This window comes from Grampus griseus, assembly GCF_964374135.1.
Source record: "Grampus griseus genome assembly, chromosome: 16".
NCBI classification, from domain to species: Eukaryota; Metazoa; Chordata; class Mammalia; order Artiodactyla; family Delphinidae; genus Grampus; species Grampus griseus.
In genome coordinates this window covers 62,230,757-62,254,372 of record NC_139010.1, presented here as the reverse complement: position 1 = coordinate 62,254,372, position 23,616 = coordinate 62,230,757, and the positions used below count along the sequence as shown (strand labels likewise).

Below are 23,616 nucleotides of genomic sequence, written 5' to 3'. Positions count from 1 at the left end.
ACAAACATCTTGGGGCCATTAAGTCTCCTGCTCCTCTCAATGGGAACCTCAGTTCTGCAGCACAAATGGAATGATCTACTTATACTGGCCTTACTTATCCATAAGCTACTTACTCCTCAATTATTTTTAAAAAATTACAGAGGTCAAGTTATTGGGAGAGAGATGGCCAGAGTGTCCCACATAATATTACTGACTGGACACTTTAAACAAGGGAACTTTGAACTGATGCCCACATAACTGTGGCTTCAATACAAAGAAAATACAATGGATTCAGCGGCTCAAAATGCTGGCCTGCAGCCTGGAAGGCAAACAGATCTCTGTCCCATGTAACTCTGTTCTCCAAGTGTGAGGTCTAGAAAGGATAGACCTTCAATGGATACCAGCCGAAACCCCTCATTTTACAGTCTTGGTTCCTCTGAATCACATCCTTGGGTTAAACATTTCTCACAGTAGTTTTAAACTTTAATTACGTACTCTACCAAAGCAAAGATCAAAATCTCTACAAAGGTTCTTTTTATTTTTTATGATGAAGCATTTATTAGTATGTCTCTTTGGAATAGATTGTCATACCCCAGGCCTGAAAAGAACTTCCACATAGAAATCACTCTCAGAACACTTTTTAAATACTCGAGAGTGTGTCCTTCTTTCTCATCTCATCAATGACTTGTTAATGAGGAATAATTATAATAGATTCTTATTAATAAGAATGCATTGCATTTCAAAAAATTTTTTTAAAAATATAAAACCTATGCACTGATGTCTATAATAGACATTAGGATCCAAACTTTCATCCATACAGAGTATCTAGATGTGGTGCATTTCAAAATAAATCAGTGTGGTAGTAACAAAAGATCTGCTTCATGGAATGGGTTGGCCTAATTGAACAGATATAATTACACTCTGTTAATATCCATGTGGACTATGTAGAACGTCATCACTCTTACATGTACATGACTATAATAGTTCTGCGTTTCTTTCCATCCTGGAATCTGAGGACTGATTTCCCTAAATGTCTGTGATCCAAGGGATTTCAAAGAGATTCCTCCAAAATGTTCCAGAGTGAATTTCGTGAGCTGTTCAACTGGACCCAGCCAGCAGCTCGGAGTTAGGACTTCATCTTGGATGACTTGCTGAGGGGAAATCCACCCCCCGCAAAACGAGGGCCAGTTAGTTTGGCCACTGAGAAGGCATTCTCCGTACCTATTCTGTCCTTGTTCCTATAAGAGAGGAGGTGAAAGTTAACTTCTTACCATCTTTTTCCTCTTCTATGTTTGATAGTTCTTAGGGTGAATTAGCCACTGAAAACTGCTTTGATCAAAGCTTCCAGTTTGAGACAAGGTGGTGGTTTAAATCTAATTAGGTGTTACTGATAACACATAGAATTAGGGAAAGACACAATTAAATGTGCTTTCCTAATGTTGATCTAAATACGGACAGAAGGCCTCATAATAGCTCAGACCCTGTGGACTAGAGGCTCCTGACTTGTAATCATCTTCCTATTTTATAAAGCATTTGTTTAGTTCCAAAGATCAGTCAGAAGAATCTTTCTCTTGGCTCAATTATAATGACTAATTCATCATTTATCAACTTTTATAATCCAAAGTTTCAGTGGAAACATAAATATTTATCACACACACAAGGTATCTTCATCAAACTTGGACATTTATAAAATACAAATTTTCCTATAACTTTAGATGAGCAGCAGTTATTATTAGAAATAGTTTAAGATATGAGAAAAGCTGGGAAAGATAAATAAGATGGTACATTTGGCAATAGATAAAGGAAGTTCTAATCTAAAATCTACAATGTATCTTCTATGCAGGTCTTCTTTAAATACCCACACATATACACACACACGCGCACACACACACACACACACACACACACATTCAGGTTTCCTGCAGAGGTATCTTAAATTTATAAAAATTACCTATTGAATAATTAGGGTCTTATGGAAAACATCTTTGGAGTCCCTTTTTAAAAATAAAAACTGAGCAAACTACTAAGACTAAAACCAATTAGATTTGGCTAATAAAAGTGATTTACTTCAGGGAAGAGAATTCTACCTTTTGCAAAAGAATCTGAATTGTACTGCAGACTCTAGACAGGGCAGGTGGGTAGGAGTGCAGGTCAGGACTGGAGCATGATAAAAACAGGGTTTGAGAAAAGTGAAAAAAAAAAGGCAAAAAGGTAAAAATGATATGAGTTGCTATTTTATAAAGAGTATGTGTGAGGAGAATAGCCACAGAGATTATTCTAAATTATTCCATTTGAAAAGAACCTGCAGAGAATTTGTTAATCAATCCAGCTGTCCCTTAGCAGAATTGATTTCATTATTATAAAAGCCGTCCTCCATAAACAGGACAAAAGCTTTAGCCTTGAGTGGGCCCACCAAAGAAGATTCCTTCAAGTACTCTGACAATTTGTCTACCTCCTGACTGTTGCTAGCTGCAGGCAGTGCCCCCCTCCCCCTGCCCTCTCTCGCCTTAAATAACCTAAAATTTCCTCTCTGAAGGAACTTAAGCTTAATGCTTCTGGCCTGATCTAAGTTGACTAATGGGAATAATGTCTCCTTTATATGATCTTTTTAATGCATTTATAGACCATCTTAATGACTCCCTTCAGCCTTCTTCCTTCCAGTCTAAACCATCTCAGCACTTTTGTTCTTGCCTGGGCATATTTTCCTTCAGCTCCTTAATCTTTTTTTTTTCTTTTCCCTGTTCTCCCATGAACTCATAACTCTCTGTCTCCCTCCAGTTTATGGATCCCAACTAAATGGAACGACCAAATGATGCCCTAGCCAGGTCAGATTGGCCACAAGGAATGAGGATTCAAGGCAAAGGCAGAGTCTAGAGCAGTGCTATCTGACAGAACTTTCCATGATGGTGGAAAAGCTCTGTTTCTGAGCTGCCCAATGCGGCATCCACTAGCCACACATGGCTACTAAGTAGGTGAAATGTGACTAGTGCAATTAAGGAACTAAATTTCTAATTTGATTGAATTGCAATTCACTTTAATTTAAATAGCCACAAGTGGCATACTGCCCGGGGGGCAGTGCAATTCTAGTGGATGGGCCATTGGGAGGGAATGAGCTATCAGAGGGGTGTCCCTCTGTCAGCATGCTCCCTGTGTCCAAAAAACTGTGTGTGCCTGGCCGGGGGATCAATAAGGTCAATGGAAACTAGGCCAAATCCCAGGGCCAAGGCAGGTGAGTTAATTAGCTCTAGGAAGGCAATTAACTGTTTAGCCAAGCCAGCTGTTTATAACTGTTTCAACTGGACCACTGGTCTCCAAAATGGAGTGTGTGAACTCTACAAGATGAGTGGGATGACCTGTTGTCAAGTGGCAAGAAGATATTAGAGATTCAATATTTTATCTTTGAAAATTAAAAATCTTTCTTTACTAATAATTACTCACAAAGTGACAATAGTATTTGTGTGTACTTTATAAATTAAAATATATTGGAGGTAAAAAACTATTCCAAAATAGTATTTTTTTAATTTTAAAAACTATATGCGTATATATCAGGGGGGCTGCAAGTTCAAAATTGTTTTACTGATAAGAGTGCACACTCAGAAAGTCTGAAGGCCACAGAGCTAGACAACTGCCTCACGTGGAAACTAGACATGACATTTGATAAGCACAACTTTGGTGCCCTAAAAGAAAACTAGTGTTTCTACTCCAACATTCATTCAATTCACATCATTAACATCGGTGGTTCTCAAACATCAGTGTGCATGGAATTCACCTAGAGAGCAATTAAACTGCAGATTTTTGAGGCCCATCCAGAACCTGCTGAATCCAAATATCTGGAAATGGGGCCTAGGAACCTGCATGTTTAATAAATCTCACCAGTGATTCTGCATCAGATAGTTGCTAGACCCACACATTAAGCCAGACCCATCTAAATTAGCTATAGTTTTTAGCAATATTTTAGTCTACCAAGGAACTGGCATCTAAATGTGGAATGGGGGAATATTCTGATATACAAAAAAGGATAGATTTTTACTGGCAAATGAATTCGCATCCAGCTACTTTAAGTAGCTGTTTGCCACTAATGGATTATTGATGCATGCGTTCAAACCCTGTTTCACCATGTCCTTGAAACGCCCATGTGGATGAAATACCAAGCCTGACTTTCAACTCACAATGTGAGCCTCTACAGGATGAACAAGATGATTTGGGCAATGCACACAGCCAAGGTTCAAACCTGCTGATTCATCTGGGCCCACTCACTCACCCCAGGATTAGGCAAACAATAACAAAGTGAAGAGAACATTTACTCTTCAACATGTAGGCATCCTGAAACCCAAAATATTCACCTGATATCTGCATTATCATCTCCTAGAAGAATGCTCATGCTGATACCCTACAGCAGATACTGAAGTCAGGTACTAGACACAGAAATGGTTCAGAGACAGTTTATCTAAAACACAGGTGAAAATTACTCGTGAACTGCTCATAATTACAGTGGTTTTAAGTGTGAATATGCTTCAGCCCATACAAGGCTAATCGTGAACCTCCTCTGCAGACATAGTTATGGAATGATTATCTCCAAACCGTGAGAACTGTGTGGGGGAAAAAATCACACTAGGTTTCCTCTGCTCCACACAAGGTCCACCAGTGAGCTGATATTAATGAATCCCTGTTAGGGTCCTAAGGAGTGGTCTCAGTATCAAAGGAGACGCCCGTCTTGCTCTAACACCAGCCCACTGAGGGACCTGTAGAAAGTAATTTGCTCACCCCTGACTTAGTTTACCCCAGTGAAGTCTGTGACTCTGTGACTGTCTTCAATTATTTTCTTATCAGCAGTTAACAGGCACAACAGAACTAGAACATTTGACTAATTCTTACTTCTGAATGTATTCTTTACGTTTCTGAGCAAGGTATTTCTTCTTTAAGTTCAGCAGTTCATTGCTAAGCTTCTCGATCTCATACTTATATTCTTGGCTCTGTGATTCATACATATTCAGTTCTGAAGACAAAACCTAGCGTGACAAATAAAGCAGCATTAACGGAAGATGCGCGGTGAGACAATATCCTTCTCTGAAAAATCTTTTTAATCTGCAGCCACTTACCTCAGTGAGGCTAGAGATACAAAACCATGCCCAGGTTTAACAGTTAATCCGCACACTTCTACCAGTTCAAGGTCTGTATCTAGGTAAAAATCTGACGGAGGTCTGAAGACTCATAATCCAGTGGCAAACAATGGAACCTCATTCCCCTGCTTTAAAGGAGAACTATCAGGCACATGTAAACAGGCTCACGTGTGAATGGTGTAATGTGGTTCAAGAATACTGTGAGTCGAAACAGAAAAACTCCCAGACGTACAGCATAAAATTGCTTTTAAAGCCTTTTTTAAATAAAGCATTCAGAAAAGTCATTGCAAGAGAGCGTGATTCATCTGAGGATTACTGTAAAAATTACTCAGAATCATCCTGCCCCCACCACCACTCAGTAGGTATTCAATTTATATGTTTTCCAAGGTTGTTGTTCTGCTGAATGTCAATCACCTCTTTACTGTGCCCTTTGGGACTATTCACAGGTTCTCTCTTTATTCCAGCACTGGGACTTACCTCTAAGAAGCAGGGGGCTATGATATCTGCAGGGAGAGTGTACTGCATGCGAGGGGCTCTAATAGGAAACCTAATTACCTGCCTCTTGCACTGTTGTGTTCAGCAGATGCTACTGGTTTCAGGCTGGACAGGGAAAGAGGGAATTTACTCACCTAAACGGATGTGTAGAGCACACTAAAACGAGGGGTACCCCCAACAAAAACCAAGGGGAAAAAAGGGAGGCTACTGTCCTAAGGGGCATGCAATAGATTTGATTTGGTTTTCGTCTAGTTCTGCATTTTTAAAAAATTTGCATAAAAGGCAGATGTTTATCTTTCGAGTGTTCGTCTGCTTCTGAACTATTTCCTCTTAACTGCTGTGAAAAGGATTCTGACGATGTTATCACGAGCTAAAGAATATGCTTTTCACATTGGAAGAAAAACTGTCTTCAGCCATAAAAAGAAACAAAACTGAGTTATTTGCAGTGAGGTGGATGGACCTAGAGTCTGTCATACAGAGTGAAGTAAGTCAGAAAGAGAAAAACAAATACCGTATGCTAACACATATATATGGAATCTTAAAAAAAAAAAAGGTTCTGATGAACCTAGGGTCAGGATAGGAATAAAGACGCAGACGTAGAGAATGGACTTGAGGGCACGGGAGGGGGAAGGTTAAGTTGGGATGAAGCGAGAGAGTAGCATTGACATATATACACTACCAAACGTAAAATAGATAGCTAGTGGGAAGCAACTGCATAGCACAGGGAGATCAGCTCGGTGCTTTGTGACCACCTAGAGGGGTGGGATAGGGAGGGTGGGAGGGAGACGCAAGAGGGAGGAGATATGGGGATATATGTATATGTATAGCTGATTCACTTTGTTATACAGCAGAAATTAACACACCCTTGTAAAGCAATTTTACTCCAATAAAGATGTTAAAAAAAAAATAGTTAAACTCTTAGGAACAAAGACCTTATTTCCAAACAATGAATGTGGAATTTCCTAAAAGAGCCCAGATAATGAGGACAAACTGGTGGACAGGCTTGGTATTATCCACCCCTGAATCTTCCACCAGGGGTCACATGTCATTCAGAGCAAAAATCTGGATACCCTCAGATAAAGGCTTAAAGTAACAAAAGTCTGCTATGAACCACTGAATACAACCCAGCGCTAAGTATGCCTATCTGAGAGTAGTGTAAAGACATGTGCTTTTCTAATTTACACCCAATCCTGAGAAAATAAGTTTTTATTTTATTTGATATATTCAATTGTTTAAAAGGATGAAAATAATCAAAAGATTATGCCTCCTACAAAACTCAAATTATGTCTCAGGATACTCATGTAAAATGAATGCTTAACAGTGATAAGTTGAAAATTAATGCTCTCATTACGTTTCTGTTTCATCTGCTCTCTTTAAGTAAAAGGATGTGATTTCACAACATTGTATTTGTGAAAGGTTTAGTACTGTATTAGTAGCGTGGCATCTACTTTACCCCAGGCAGAAAGGCAATGATTATTACCATCACTGCACAGGAAAGTGCCAGAATTCAGCTGCCATGCGCTACATTCTGTGCATGTGTGTGTATAAGGCTTCCCTAACATGCCAAGAATATCTAAGTACTTTTTAGGAGGTAAAGCTGAGGATATAGTGGGAACACACAGTTTTTGAGAAAACTTTAAAAAGGCACATATAATACTAAAACATTCCATCTCCCCAGCTAATGTTCTTATGTCACTTAGAAGGGAACTTACACTAACAGAATCCTAAAATGATTTTACTTCCCTTTCATGGCTTCTTATTTCATAGATGGTCATGAAGCAAGGTTCCTGGGGACTGGCGAGTAGCCTGTGTTTTGTGTACATGTATTTCAGGTGGAATGAATAGTAAAAACCTGCTTTGACACAATGATCTGCTTCAGTGGGCAGTGGTGTTAAAATATTCCCTCTGTTCTTTCCCACCATTCGAATCCTCTAAATCATCTTGAGATAATCTATACAAACCTTGTCCTCCAAATTTCTATCCCATTGCCATCATCCTCTCCCCAGCTCTTTCTCCACTTGTTCATCTCCCTGTTTTGTGGGAGTCTATTAGCTTAGGAGCGGAGGGGTAGCTTTAAGGCTTGCCCTGTGCCTCCCAGGACTGGAACACTAAAAAAGCTGATATCAAAGGAGGACAGCATTTGGGAGACTGGCTCCTTGTACTGAGCCAGTAGACTTGTCCATGGGTATTCCCCAGAGTGTGTCTGTCCTTCAGCCAGGAAGGAGCAGAGGCTACCACTTACTTTAAGCTGCTTGGTCTTCTCCCGCAGCGTGTGGCGGTAGATCTGTAGCTGCTCTGCAGCCTCAGGCCCAGGCTGCCGGGCCAGGATGTGCTTTAGTTCCACATACAGTTTCTCCTTTTCCTGGTGGAGAGTATAACCACAAGTGGAGATAAATAACCGCATCAAGACAAGGGAAGTGCCTTCAACAGCATGGTCAGGATGATCTGGGATCATCCTAAGGTCCTTCCCAGCTCCACACTGATTACATTCACACGTAGATTCATTCAATCAAGCATCAAACCACATAGGGACCCGGCACTGCCCACCAGCAGGCCAGCAGCAGCCTTGCAACCCCCAGGTTGTGTGGCAAACCACATGGGAAGCCTACCCTGCCCTCCAGTGGACTTGCAACAACTGCATGAGGAATGGCCTCCCAGCCAGCCTGGCCAGGGGCCAGCTCCACCTACCAACATGCCCACAGTAGTCAGCCCTGCCACAATAGAAGGACACATGCAGTCCACAAAGGGGGCACCACTAGAGCATACAGCTCTGGTGACCAGAGGGGAGTGTGTTGCTGGGCCCTAAAGGATATCTCCTACATAAGGCAACTTCCCCAAGATTGGAAAATGTAACTGATGTACCTAACACATAGAAATGAACACAGAGAATTGGCAAAATGAGGAGACAGAGTAATATATTACAAATGAAGGAAGAAGACATAACCTCAGAAAAAGAACTAAAAGAAGTGGAGATAAGCAATCTATCCAACAGAGGGCTCAAGGTAATAATCATAAAGATGCTCACTGAACTTGGGAGAAGAATGTATGAACACAGTAAGAATTTCCATGAAGAGTTAGAGAATATAAAGAAGAACCAACACAGCTGAAGAATACAATAACTGAAATTAACAATACACTAGAAGGAATCAACAGTAGATTAGATGGTACAGAGGAACTATAAACCAGAAGATAGAGTAGTGGAAATTACAAAGCTGAACAGAAAGAAGAATTAAAAAAAAAATAAGGATAGTTTAAGAGACCTCTGGTATAACATCAAGTGTAATAACATTTGCATTATAGGGATCCCAGAAGGAGAAGAGAGAGAGAAAGGGGCACAGAAAATATCTGAAGAAATAATAGCTGAAAACTTCCCTAACCTTGGAAAGATAAGACATCCAGGTCCAGGAAGCACAGAGAGTAGTCTCAAACAGAATCAACCCAAAGAAGACCACACCAAGACACACTGTAATTAAAATGGCAAAAATTAAAGATAAAGAGAGAATATTAAAAATCAAGAGAAAAGCAACTAGTTACATACATGGGAATTCCCATAAGATTATCAGCTGGCTTTTCAGAAGAAACTTTGCAGGCCAGAAGGGAGAGACACAATATATTCAAAGCGATGAAAGGAAAAAACTTACAGCCCAAAATTCTCTACCCAGCAAGGTTATCATTTAGATTTGAAGGAGAGATAAAGAGTTTTACAGATAAGCAAAAGCTAAAAGAGTTTAGCACCATTAAACGGGCTTTAAAAGAAATGTTAAAGGAATTTTTCTAGGTGTAAAAGAAAAGGATACAACTAGAAATATGAAAATTATGAAAGGAAAGATCTTACTAGTAAAGCTAAACATACAGTGAAGGTAGTAAGTCAACAATGTATAAAGCTAGTAGGAAGGCTGTAAGCTAAAAGTAGTAAAATCATCTATATCACAATACGTAGTTAAGAGATACACAAAACAAAATGATGTAAAATATGACATCAAAAACATTAACCATGGTAGGTGGGGAATGAAAATGTAGGCTGATTAGAATGCATTCAAACTTAAGAGATCAGCAACTTAAAATAATCACATATATATATCACATATATATATATATAAATATATAATAATAGATACACACACACAAAAAGCGAAAGGCATTCAACCGTAACACTACAGACAGTCATCAAATCACACGGGAAGAGAGCAAAAGAAAAAGAAAGGAACAAAAAACTTTAAAAAAGAAATTAACAAAATATCAAGAATTAAATGTAAATGGACTAACTGCTCCAATCAAAAGACATAGAGTAGATGAATGAATACAAAAACAAAACCCAAATGTATGCTGCCTACAAGAGACTCACTTCAGATCGGAAGACACACACAGACTGAAAGTTAGGGGACAGAAAAGAAATAATAAAGATCAGAGAAGAAATAAATGAAATAGAGAAATAATAAAGAATCAGAGCAAGGACAGCCATCTGCTGGTTCACCTGTTGGTTGTCCCAGAGGGTATCCATGCGCAGTGTAATGGGAGTGCTGTCCAGCCATCATATGATGCTGTCACATATGCCAGACAGATGTTGCTCAACGTCACAAGGCAGGCAGATGATAACCTCACAGAAGGGACCACAGCGATAAGTTGCCATGGCAGTGCACTATGGTCAGCTTTTCCTGCTTATATTCTCTCACCCTGAAGTTTCCCTGTTATCTGGTTCTTTCATTCACGGTCACGTGTGGGGGGGCGTGGCAAGTGGTGTAACTGGAAGTGGAGATGCATCAGCCAGAAATGACTCAGCAGGAAGTGCATCACTGGAAGTGGAAACGTCATCAAAGCACAACAGGGCAGGGCTAGGGTTGGGGTTAACCTCACCAAAGGGAGTGAGCAGGGCCACCTTTGAAGAGAGAGAGAGAGAGGACCCAAATAAACAAAAAATCAGAAATGAAAGAAAAGTTACAACCAACACCACCAAAATACAAAGGATCATAAGAGATTACTACGAACAATTAGACGCCAGTAAAATGGACAACCTAGAAGAAATGGATAAATTCCTAGAAACATACAATCTCCAAAACTGAATCATGACAGAAGAAATAGAAAATATGAACAGACCAATTAATGAAATTTAATCGGTAATAAAAAATATCTAACAAAGTCCAAGATCAGATGGCTTCACAGGTGAATTCTACCAAACATTTAAAGAAAAGTTGATACTTATTACTATCAAGCTACTCCAAAAATCTGTGGAAGAAGGAACACTTCTTTTTTTTTTAATTTTTAAATTTTATTTATGTTTTTATACAGCAGGTTCTTATTAGTCATCAATTTTATACACATCAGTGTATACATGTCAATCCCAATCGCCCAACTCAGCACACCACCATCCCCACCCCCCTGCGGCTTTCCCCCCTTGGTGTCCATACGTTTGTTCTCTACATCTGTGTCTCAACTTCTGCCCTGCAAACCGGTTCATCTGTACTGTTTTTCTAGGTTCCACATATACGTGTTAATATACGATATTTGTTTTTCTCCTTCTGAATTACTTCACTCTGTATGACAGTCTCTAGATCCATCCACGTCTCAACAAATGACTCAATTTCGTTCCTTTTTATGGCTGAGTAATATTCCATTGTATATATGTGCCACATCTTCTTTATCCATTCATCTGTCAATGGGCATTTAGGTGGCTTCTATGACCTGGCTATTGTAAATAGTGCTGCAATGAAAATTGGGGTGCATGTGTCGTTTTGAATTATGGTCTTCTCTGGGTATATACCCAGTAGTGGGATTGCTGGATAATATGGTAGTTTTATTTTTAGTTTTTTAAGGAACCTCCATACTGTTCTCCATAGTGGCTGTATCAATTTACATTCCCACCAACAGTGCAAGAGGATTCCCTTTTCTCCACACCCTCTCCAGCATTTGTTGTTTGTACATTTTCTGATGATGCCCATTTTAACTGGTATGAGGTGATACATCATTGTAGTTTTGAGTTGCATTTCTCTAATAATTAGTGACGTTGAGCAGCTTTTCACGTGCTTTTCGGCCATCTGTATGTCTTCTTTGGAGAAATGTCTATTTAGGTCTTCTGCCCATTTTTGGATTGGGTTGTTTCTTTCTTTAATATTGAGCTGCAAGAGCTGTTTATATATTTTGGAGGTTAATACTTTGCCCATTGATTCGTTTGCAAATATTTTCTCCCATTCTGAGGGTTATCTTTTCATCTTGTTTATAGCTTCCTTTGCTGTGCAAAAGCTTTTAAGTTTCATTAGGTCCCATTTGTTTATTTTTGTTTTTATTTCCATTACTCCAGGAGGTGGATCAAAAAAGATCTTGCTGTAATTTATGTCAAAGAGTGTTCTTCCTATGCATTCCTCAAAGAGTTTTATAATCTCTGGTCTTACATTTAGGTTTCTAATCCATTTTGAGTTTATTTTTGTGTATGGTGTTAGGGAGTGTTCTAATTTCATTCTTTTACATGTAGCTGTCCAGTTTTCCCACCACCACTTATTGAAGAGACTGTCTTTTCTCCATTGCATATCCTTGCCTCCTTTGTCATAGATTAGTTGATCATAGGTGTGTGGGTTTATCTCTGGGCTTCCTATCTTGCTCCATGGATCTATGATTCTGTTTTTGTGCCAGTACCATACTGTCTTGATTATTGTAGCACTGTAGTATAGTCTGAAGTCATGGAGTCTGATTCCTCCAGCTCCGTTTTTTTCCCTCAAGACTGCTTCGGCTATTCGGGGTTTTTTGTGTCTCCATACAAATTTTAAGATTTTTTGTTCTAGTTCCGTAAAAAATGCCATTGGTAATTTGATAGGGATTGCATTGAATCTGTAGATTGCTTTGGGTAGTATACTCATTTTCACAATATTGATTCTTCCAATCCAAGAACATGGTATATGTCTCCATCCGTTTGTATCATCTTTAATTTCTTTCATCAGTGTCTTATAGTTTTCTGCATACAGGTCTTTTGTCTCCTTAGGTAGGTTTATTTCTAGGTATTTTATTCTTTTTGTTGCAATGGTAAATGGGAGTGTTTGCTTAATTTCACTTTCAGATTTTTCATCATTAGTGTATAGGAATGCAAGAGATTTCTGTGCATTAATTTTGTATCCTGCAACTTTACCAAATTCATTGATTAGCTCTAGTAGTTTTCTGGTGGCATTTTTAGGATTCTCTATGTATAGTATCATGTCATCTGCAAACAGTGATAGTTTTACTTCTTCTTTTCCAATTTGTATTCCTTCTATTTCTTTTTCTTCCCTGATTGCCGTGGCTAGGACTTCAAAAACTATGTTGAATAATAGTGGTGAGAGTGGACATCCTTGTCTTGTTCCTCATCTTAGAGGAAATGGTTTCAGTTTTTCACCATTGAGAATGATGTTTGCTGTGGGTTTGTCATATATGGCCTTTATTATGTTGAGGTAGGTTCCCTCTATGCCCACCTCCTGCACAATTTTTATCATAAATGGATGTTGGATTTTGTCAAAAGTTTTTTCTGCATCTATTGAGATGATCATATGGTTTTTATTCTTCAATTTGTTAATATTGTGTATCACATTGATCGATTTGCGTATATTGAAGAATCCTTGCATCCCTGGGATAAATCCCACCTGATCATGGTGTATGATCCTTTTAATGTGTTGTTGGATTCTCTTTGCTAGTATTTTGTAGAGAATTTTTGCATCTATATTCATCAGTGATATTGGTCTGTAATTTTCTTTTTTGTAGTATCTTTGTCTGGTTTTGGTATCAGAGTGATGGTGGCCTTGTAGAATGAGTTTGGGAGTGTTCCTTCCTCTGCAATATTTTGGAAGAGTTTGAGAAGGATGGGTGTTAGCTCTTCTCTAGATGTTTGATAGAGTTCACCTGTGAAGCCATCTGTTCCTGGACTTTTGTTTGTTGGAAGATTTTTAATCACAGTTTCAATTTCATTACTTGTGATTGGTCTATTCATATTTTCTATTTCTTCCTGGTTCAATCTTGGAAGGTTATACCTTTCTAAGAATTTGTTCATTTCTTCCAGGTTGTCCATTTTATTGGCATAGAGTTGCTTGTAGTAGTCTCTTAGGATGCTTTGTATTTCTGCGGTGTCTGTTGTAACTTCTCCTTTTTCATTTCTAATTTTATTGATTTGAGTCCCCTCCCTCTTTTTCTTGATGAGTCTGGCTAGTGGTTTATCAATTTTGTTTATCTTCTTCTTTAGTTTTATTGATCTTTGCTATTGTTTTCTTTGTCTCTATTTCATTTATTTCTGCTCTGATCTTTATGATTTCTTTCCTTCCGCTAACTTTGGATTTTGTTTGTCCTTCTTTCTCTAGTTCCTTTAGGTGTAAGGTTAGATTGTTTATTTGAGATTTTTCTTGTTTCTTGAGGTAGGCTTGTATTGCTGTAAACTTCCCTCTTAGAACTGCTCTTGCTGCATCCCATACATTTTGGATCGTGGCGTTTTCATTGTCATTTGTCTCTAGGTATTTTTTGATTTCCTCTTTGATTTCTTCAGTGATCTCTTGGTTATTTAGTAACATATTGTTTAGCCTCCATGTGTTTGTGTTTTCTACATTTTTTTCCTTGTAATTGATATCTAATCTCATAGTGTTGTGGTCAGAAAAGATGCTTGATATGATATCAATTTTCTTAAATTTACTGAGTCTTGATTTGTGACCCAAGATGTGACCCATCTGGAGAGTGTTCCGTGCACACTTGAGAAGAAAGTGTAATCTGCTCTTTTGGATGGAATGTCCTATAAATATCAATTAAATGTATCTGGTCTATTGTGTCATTTAAAGCTTGGGCTTCTTTATTAATTTTCTGTCTGGATGATCTGTCCATTGGTGTAAGTGAGGTGTTAAGGTCCCCCAGTATTACTCTGTTACTGTGGATTTCCTCTTTTATAGCTGTTAGCAGTTGCCTTATGTATTGAGGTGCTCCTATGTTGGGTGCATATATATTTATAATTGTTATATCTTCTTCTTGGATTGATCCCTTGATCATTATGTAGTGTCCTTCCTTGTCTCTTGTAATATTCTTTATTCTAAAAGTCTATTTTATCTGATATGAGTATTGCTACTCCAGGTATCTTTTGACTTACATTTGCATGGAATATCTTTTTCCATCCCCTCACTTTCAGTCTGAATGTGTCCCTAGGTCTGAAGTGGGTCTCTTGTAGATAGCATATATATGGGTCTTGTTTTTATGTCCATTCAGCAAGCCTGTGTCTTTTGGTTGGAGCATTTAATTCATTCACATTTAAGGTAATTATCTATATGTATGTTCCTATGACCATTTTCTTAATTGTTTTGGGTTTGTTTTTGTAGGTCCTTTTCTTCTCTTGTGTTTCCCACTTAGAGAAGTTCCTTTAGCATTTGTTGTAGAGCTGGTTTGGTGGTGCTGAATTCTCTTAGCTTTTGCTTGTCTGTAAAGCTTTTGATTTCTCTATGGAATCTGAATGAGATCCTTGCTGGGTAGAGTAATCTTGGTTGTAGGTTCTTCCCTTTCATCACTTTAAGTATATCATGCCACTCCCTTCTGGCTTGTAGAGTTTCTGCTGAGAAATCAGCTGTTAACCTTATGGGAGTTCCCTTGTATGTTATTTTTCGTTTTTCCCTTGCTGCTTTCCATAATTTTTCTTTGTCTTTAATTTTTGCCAATTTGATTACTATGTGTGTCGTTGTGTTTCTCCTTGGCTTTATCCTACATGGGACTCTCTGAGCTTCCTGGACTTGGGTGGCTATTTCTTTTCCCATGTTAGGGAAGTTTTCGACAATAATCTCTTCAAATATTTTCTCTGGTCCTTGCTCTCTCTCTTCTCCTTCTGGAACCCCTATAATGCGAATGTTGTTGCGTTTAATGTTGTCCCAGAGGTCTCTTAGGCTGTCTTCATTTCTTTTCATTCTTTTTTCTTCACTCTGTTCCACAGAAGTAAATTCCAGCATTCTGTCTTTCAGGTCACTTATCCGTTTTTCTGCCTCAGTTATTCTGCTATTGATTCCTTCTACTGTAGTTTTCATTTCAGTTATTGTATTGTTTATCTCCATTTGTTTGTTCTTTAATTCTTCTTGGTCTTTGTTAAACATTTCTTGCATCTTCTCGATCTTTGCCTCCATTCTTTTTCCAGGGTCCTGGTTCATCTTCACTATCATTATTCTGAATTCTTTTTCGGGAAGGTTGCCTATCTCCACTTCATTTAGCTGTTTTTCTGGGGTTTTATCTTGTTCCTTCATCTGGTACATAGCCCTCTGCGTTTTCATCTTGTCTGTCTTTCTGTGAATGTGGTTTTTGTTCCACAGGCTGCAGAACTGTAGTTCTTCTTGTTTCTGCTGTCTGCCCTCTGGTGGATAAGGCTATCTAAGAGGCTTGTTTAAGTTTCCTGATGGGAGGGACTGGTGGTAGGTAGAGCTGGCTGTTGCTCTGGTGGGCAGAACTCAGTAAAACTTTAATCCACTTGAATGTTGATGGGTGGGGCTGGGTTCCCTCCCTGTTGGTTGTTTGGCCTGAGACAACCCAACACTGGAGCCCACCTGGGCTCTTTGGTGGGGCTAATGACAGACTCTGGGAGGGCTCACTCCAAGGAGTACCTCCCAGAACTTCTGTTGCCAGTGTCCTTGTCCCCATGGTGAGCCACAGCCACCCCCCGCCTCTGCAGGAAGTCCTCCAACACTAGCAGGTAGGTCTGGTTCAGTCTCCCCTGGGGTCACTGCTCCTTCCCCTGGGTCCCGATGCACACACTACTTTGTGTGTGCCCTCCAAGAGTAGAGTCTCTGTTTTCTCCAATCCTGTCGAAGTTCTGCAATCAATTCCCACTAGGCTTCAAAGTCTGACTCTTTAGGAATTCCTCCTTCCGCTGCCAGACCGCCATGTTGGGAAGCGTGACGTGGGGCTCAGAACCTTCATTCCAGTGGGTGGACTTCTGTGGTATAAGTGTTCTCCAGTCTGTGAGTCACCCACCCAGCAGTTATGGGATTTGATTTTACTGTGATTGTGCCCCTCCTACCATCTCATTGTGGCTTCTACTTTGTCTTTGGACGTGCGGTATCTTTTTTGGTGACTTCCAGTGTCTTCCTGTCGATGACTGTCCAGCAGCTAGTTGTTATTCTGGTGTTATCACAAGAGGGAGTGAGAGCACGTCCTTCTACTCCACCATCTTGGTTCCTCGAGGAAGGAACACTTCTGAACTCATTCTACAAGGCCAGCATCACCTTGATACCATGATCAAGTGGGATTTATCCCAGGGATACAAAGATGGTTCATTACGCACAAATCAATCGATGTGATACACCACATTAACAAATTGTAGAATAAAAATCATATGATCTTTTCAATAATGCAGAAAAAGCTTTTGACATTCAACATCTGTTTATTACAAAAACCTCAACAAAGTGAATATGGTGGGAATATACTTCATCATAAAGGCCGTAAGTGACAAACCCAAAGCAAACTTGATGAAAAGCTGAAAGCATTTCCTCTAAGATCAGAAACAAGACAAGAATGCCCACTCTTGCCACTTTTATTCATCATAGTATTGGAAGTCCTAGCTACAGCAATTAGACAAGAAAAAGAAGTAAAAGAAATCCAAATTGGAAAGGAAGAAGTAAAACCTGACTGTTTGCAGATGACATGATACTACATATACAGAAAACCCTTAAGATGCTACCAAAAAACTACTAGAACTAATAAAGAAATTCAGTAAAGTTGTAGGATACAAAATTAATATACAGAAATATGCTGCATGTCTATACACTAATAACAGAATATCAGAAAGAGAAATTAAGGAAACAATCCCATTTAGAATGGCATCAAGAAGAATAAAATATCTAGGAATAAGTCTAGGAATAAGTCTAAACAAAGAGGTTAAAGACTTATACTCTGAAAACTATATGACACTGATGAAAGAAAATGAAGGTGGCACAAACAAATGGAAGGATATATCATACTAATAGATTGAAAGAATTAATATTGTAAAAATGACCATACTTCCCCAGGCAATCAACAGATTCAATGCAATCTCTATCAAAATACCAAAGGCATTCTTCACAGAACTAGAACAAATAATTTTTAAAATTTGTATGGAAACACAAAAGACCCCCAACAGCTAAAGCAATCTTGAGAAAGAAGAACAAAGCTGGAGGTATTATGCTCCCTGATTTCAAACTATGCTGCAAAACTGCAGTAATCAAAACAATATGGTACTGGCACAAAAACAGACACATAAATCAATGGAACAGAATTGCGATCCCAGAAATAATGGGATCATTATTATGATATGGTCAATATGGTCAATTAATCTATGACAAAGGAGGCAAAAATATACAATGGGGAAAAGACAGCCTCTTCAATAAATAGTGTGGGGAAAATTGGACAGGCACGTGCAAAAGAATCAAACTAAACTCATTTATCGGACTTCCCTGGTGGTGCAGTGGTTGAGAATCTGTCTGCCAACGCAGGGGACACAGGTTTGAGCCCCGGTCCAGGAGGGTCCCACATGCTGCGGAGCAACTAAGCCCATGTGCCGCAACTACTGAGCCTGCGCTCTATAGCCCACGAGCCACAACTACTGAAGCCCATGCACCTAGAGCCCATGCTCCACAACAAGAGAGGCCACTGCAATGAGAAGCCCATGCACTGCAATGAAGAGTAGCCACTGCTCACCACAACTAGAGAAAGCCCACACGCAGCAACGAAGACCCAATGCAGCCAAAAATAAATAAACTTAAAATATTAAAAAATAAGAACATAGAAAAAATAAATTGTATGCTTACCCACATAAAAAATAAATTAAAAATAAATGATTTTTTTAAAAAGTTGAAAAAAAAACAACTAATTTATCACACCATATACAAAAATAAACTAAAATGGATTAAAGACTTAAATGCAAGGCCTGAAGCCATAAAAACTCCTAGAAGAAAACATAGGCAGTAAACTCTTTGACATCAGTCTTTACAATATCTTTTTGGATCTGTTTCCTCAGACAAGGGCTACAAAACCAAAACAAAAAAACAAATAGAACATGTATAAAACTAAAAAGCTTTTAGGGAAGGAAACTATCAACAAAATGAAAAGGCAACCTACTCAATGGGAGAAGATATTTGCAAACAATATAATCAGCAAGGGGTTCATATCCAAAATATACAAAGAAGTCATACAACACAAATCAAAAAAAACCCCCAAACAACTCTATTAAAAAACAGACAGAGGACCTGAATAGGCATTTTTCCAAAAATGACATACAGACGGCCAACAGACATTATAAGATGCTCAACGTAACAAATCATTAGGGAAATGCAAATCAAAACCACAATGAGATACCACCTCACACCTATCAGAATGGTTAGCATCAAAAAAGACTATAAAAAGTGTTGGCGAGTTTGTGGAGAAAAGGGAGTACTTGTGCACTGTAGTGGGACTGTAAATTGGTGTGGCCAATTTGTAAGTTGGAAAAGAGTGTGGAGGTTCCTCAAAAAATTAAAAATAGAACTACCATATGATCCAGGAATTTCACTTATGGGTTTTTGCCTGAAGAAAACAAAAACACTAATTCAAAAAGATACATGCACACCAATGTTCATTGCTGCATTATTTATAATAGCCAAGATATGGAAGCAACCTAAGTGTCCATTGATAGATGATGGATAAAGAATATGTAGTATATGTATACAAAGTGATATTACTCAGCCATAAAAAATTGAAATCTTGCAATATGCAACAACATGGATGGATCTAGACGGTATTATGCTTTGTGAAATAAGCCAGATAGAGAAAGACAAATACCGTATGATCTCACTTAAATGTAGAATCTAAAAAACAAAATAAAACAGACTCAGATACAAAGGACAAATAGGTGCTTGCCAGAGGGGAGGCGGGTAGGGGGAGGAAGAAATAGCTGAAGGGGATTAAGAGGTATGAACCACCAGTTATAAAATAAATAAGCCATGGGGATATAACATACAGCATAAGGAAAATGGTCAATAATATTGTAATAACTTTGTGTGGGGACAGATGATTACTAGACTTAGTGTTGTGATCATTTCATAATATATGTAAATGTCAAATCACTATGTAGCACACCTGAAACTAACACAATATTCTACATCAATCATATTTCAACTTTAAAAAGTTGTGATATCCCAACCCTGATCAAGGGCCCAGGATGTGCTAGCATTTGGATACAAATAATAAGACAAATGAGGAAGAGACAGTCCCTCTCTTCCTAAACTTATGTCACAGGACTGAGAGACAAGGATGTGACAGAAGATTTCTACAAAGTGTTGTGGCCAGTAAAAGCAGGGAGTGACTAACTGTTTGGAGGAGTTGGGGGAGAGTTCACAAAAATGTCACTTAAACTGTCCCTTGAAGAATGAGTAGGAGTTTTCCCCAAGCAGAGAGAGAAAAGAAGGGCTTTTTAGGCCAAGGTTCAGTGATGAGAACAGGAGAGAGGTGAGTCCAGCTCAGCAGGTACATACACGAGGCAGGTACACGGAGAGAAAATGCTGGGTGCGTAGGTTGGCACATGCGATGTGGTTTGGGACCACATCCTTTAAGCAACTGGGAGCCAAGGATGAGCCATGCCTGGGTTTGTCTTCAGAGGAATAACTCCAGCAGGAAAGCAGAGAACAGAATGAGGGGACTGCTCAGGGGACCAGTACAAGCAGAAGATGAAGAAAGCTGGACCCAAGGCCACTAGAATGGAAAGTAGGTAGATGTGAAGACATTTCTGAGGCAGAATCAGGGAGATTTGGTGAATGACCAGACAAGGGAGGAAGGAAGGAACAGGAGCCCAGAGGACTTCAAGGTTGCTACTGTGGACACCTCGGGGGGTGGAGGTGTTGGCATTGGAGGCAGACAGACTAGGAGAGGGGAGGATATAGGGAGAGGGGAAGGGAACTGTTACTACATTCTCTGCTGATGATCAGTGGGTTCCTGAAATGTTAAGCTTGAGGCCCTGTGGGACTATCTAGAAGAGAAGTTGAAAATAAGGTCTCAGACTTGAGAATTGAGGAGCATGTTGGAACTAGAGATGGATCACATCCAGAGCCATGGGAGTGGATCTGTCTACTGGGATGGCTTACAGGGAGGGCCAAGGCAACCCGATTTTTGAGAAAACTAGCATATAAGGGGTAGGTAAGTATGAGAAACCCAGAGAAAGAGAATGAGGGAGAATAATTTACCCCAAACCAAGAAAAGGCAGACATTTAAAACGGAAGGAAAGATGTGAATCATCAGTGACATCAAAGGGGTTAAAGAGAAGAAAGAGGAGAAGGACTGAAAACAGCCTCTGGGGTGGGCTGTGAGGACCAAGCAACCTTGGTCAGAAAGGCTGGAGTAACGTGTGGGGGTAAAGGTCACAGAGACTGAAGAATAAGTCAGAAGTAAAAAAGAAGTGAGTCTTTTAAGAAACATGGCATGAGAAGAACTGAGATCTGGAACTGATTTGAGGGAGTAGGTAAAAATCCAGGAAACCTAAGATATACAAATTTGTAGAACTAAAAGAAAGGACTTCCTAGGATCCCAAAGCAAATCATAATTCTATGACTTATTTAAACCAATAAGCAATACAGAATTCCCATTTCTACCCTGAAGTTTAATTGCTTGTAATGTATTTTCAGATCCTTGAACTAAAGATACTACACATGAGCCAAGACTTATTTCTAAGGCATCTCAATTCTGGATTCCCATTTCTCTGCACTGCAGTCATCTGAACAAGCACTGATAAAGACTAGCGTGTCGGGCTTCCCTGGTGGCACAGTGGTTAAGAATCTGCCTGCCAGTGCAGGGGACACGGGTTTGAGCCCTGGTCTGGGAAGATCCCACATGCCGCGGAGCAACTAAGCCTGTGAGCCACAACTACTGAGCCTGCACTCTAGAGCCCACGAGCCACAACTACTGAGCCCGTGTGCCACAACTACTGAAGCCCATGTGCCTAGAGCCCGTGCTCCGCAACAAGAGAAGCCACCGCAATGAGAAGCCCGTGTGCTGCAATGAAGAGCAGCCCCCGCTTGCCACAACTAGAGAAAGCCCATGCGCAGCAAAGACCCAACACAGTCAAAAATAAATAAAATAAATGTATAAAAATAAAAAACAAAAAAAGACTAGTGTGTCTACTCATTTGTCTCTGTACTTTTACATTTACTTCCTTAAGGTAATTAATTATGTTTAAGGAAAAAAATATAAGTACATGCCCTCTCATTAAATAAACATCCAATCAACTGGAAACTAATTTTTACCTAGAGCTAACTAATCTTACCATTGTCATCAAATAATCTGTTTTTGCCAGAGAACATAAATGTCATCTAAAAAATAGGTAAAAGAAAATTCATTAACCAGTCATTGTTACCATTTGTTTTAGTTTTCCCTAGCCGAATTACAGAAAATTTATAACAAATAACATGGCTCTACTTTCAAAAGAGTGTATGCAAATTAAAAATTAGTCAGATGAGATAAGTTTCTGGAGAAACAAGTATCAAGATAATACTCACGAGAGGACCTTCAAGATGGCGGAGGAGTAAGACATGGAGATCACCTTCCTCCCCACAAATACATCAAAAATACATCTACATGTGGAACAGCTCCTACAGAACATCTACTGAACGCCGGCAGAAGACCTCAGACTTCCCAAAAGGCAAGAAACTCCCCACGTACCTGGGTAGGGCAAAAGAAAAAAGGAAAAACAGAGACAAAAGAATAGGGACGGGACCTGCACCTCTGGGAGGGAGCTGTGAAGAAGGAAAAGTTTCCACACACTAGGAAGCCCCTTCACTGGTAGAGATGGGGGGTAGCAGGGGTGGGGGTGGGGCAAAGCTATGGAGTGATGGAGGAGAGCACAACAACAGGGGAGCAGAGGGCAAAGCGGAGAGATTCCCACACAGAGGATCGGTGCCGACCAGCACTCATCAGCCTGAGAGGCTTGTCTGTTCACCCGCCGGGGTGGGTGGGGGCTGGGAGCTGAGGCTCGGGCTTCAGAGATCAGATCCCAGGGAGAGGACTGGGGTTGGCTCCATGAACACAACCTGAAGGGGGCTAGTGCACCACAGCTAACTGGGAGGGAGTCTGGGAAAAAGTCTGGACCTGCCTAAGAGGCAAGAGACCACTGTTTCGGAGTGCGTAAGGAGAGGGGATTCAGAGCACCGCCTAAACAAGCTACAGAGACGGGCGTGAGCCACAGCTATCAGTGTGGACGCCAGAGATGGGCACGAAACGCTAAGGCTGCTGCAGCCACCAACAAGCCTGTGTGCAAGCACAGGTCACTATCCACACCTCCCCTCCTGGGAGCCTGTGCAGCCCGCCACTGCCAGGGTCCCGTGATCCAGGAGCAACTTCCACGGGAGAACACACAGCGCATATCAGGCTGGTGCAGCGTCATGCCAGCCTCTGCCACCGCAAGCTCGCCCTGCATACCATACCCCCTCCCTCCCCCCAGCCTGAGTGAGCCAGAACCCCCTAAGCAGCTGCTCCTTTAACCCCCTCCTGTCTGAGTGAAGAACAGACGCCAGAGGGCGACCTACACAGAGGAGGGGCCAAAACCAAAGCTGAATCCCCAGGAGCTGTGCAAACAAGGAAGAGAAAGGGAAATCTCTCCCAGCAGCCTCAGGAGCAGCAGATTAAATATCCACAACCAACTTGATGTACTCTGCATCTGTGGAATACCTGAATAGACAACGAGTCATCCCAAAACTGAGGTGGTGGACTTCGGGAGCAACTGTAGACTTGGGGTTTGCTTTCTGCATCTAATTTGTTTCTAGTTTTATGTTTATCTTAGTTTAGTACTTAGAGATTATCATTGGTAGGTTTGTTTACTGATTTGGTTGCTCTCTTCCTTTTTTATATATATACATAAAATATGCTTATATATATATATATATATATACTTTTTCCTTTTTCTTATTTTGTGATTGTATGTTTCTTTCTCTGATTTTGTCTGTATACGTTTGTTTTTACCATTTGTCCTATGGTTCTGTCTGTCCATTTTTTTTTAGTATAGTTTTTAGCACTTGTTATCATTGGTAGATGTGTTTATTGGTTTGGTTGCTCTCTTTTTTTT

The 23,616-nt window shown here is 39.9% G+C and overlaps 1 protein-coding gene across 1 annotated transcript in view; it reads right to left on the bottom strand.

The window, feature by feature from the left end:
- Nucleotides 1–1,105: 1,105 nt before the first annotated feature.
- Nucleotides 1,106–23,616, bottom strand: part of CFAP58 (cilia and flagella associated protein 58) — a gene marked incomplete at both ends in the record, with an annotated part of 105,920 nt that continues 83,409 nt past the window's right edge. The window contains 3 exons of the mRNA XM_082672965.1: nt 1,106–1,217; nt 4,855–4,988; nt 7,837–7,956. Of these exons, the coding sequence (XP_082529091.1) occupies nt 1,106–1,217; nt 4,855–4,988; nt 7,837–7,956 (366 nt within the window). The remainder of the gene's footprint in view (nt 1,218–4,854; nt 4,989–7,836; nt 7,957–23,616) is intronic.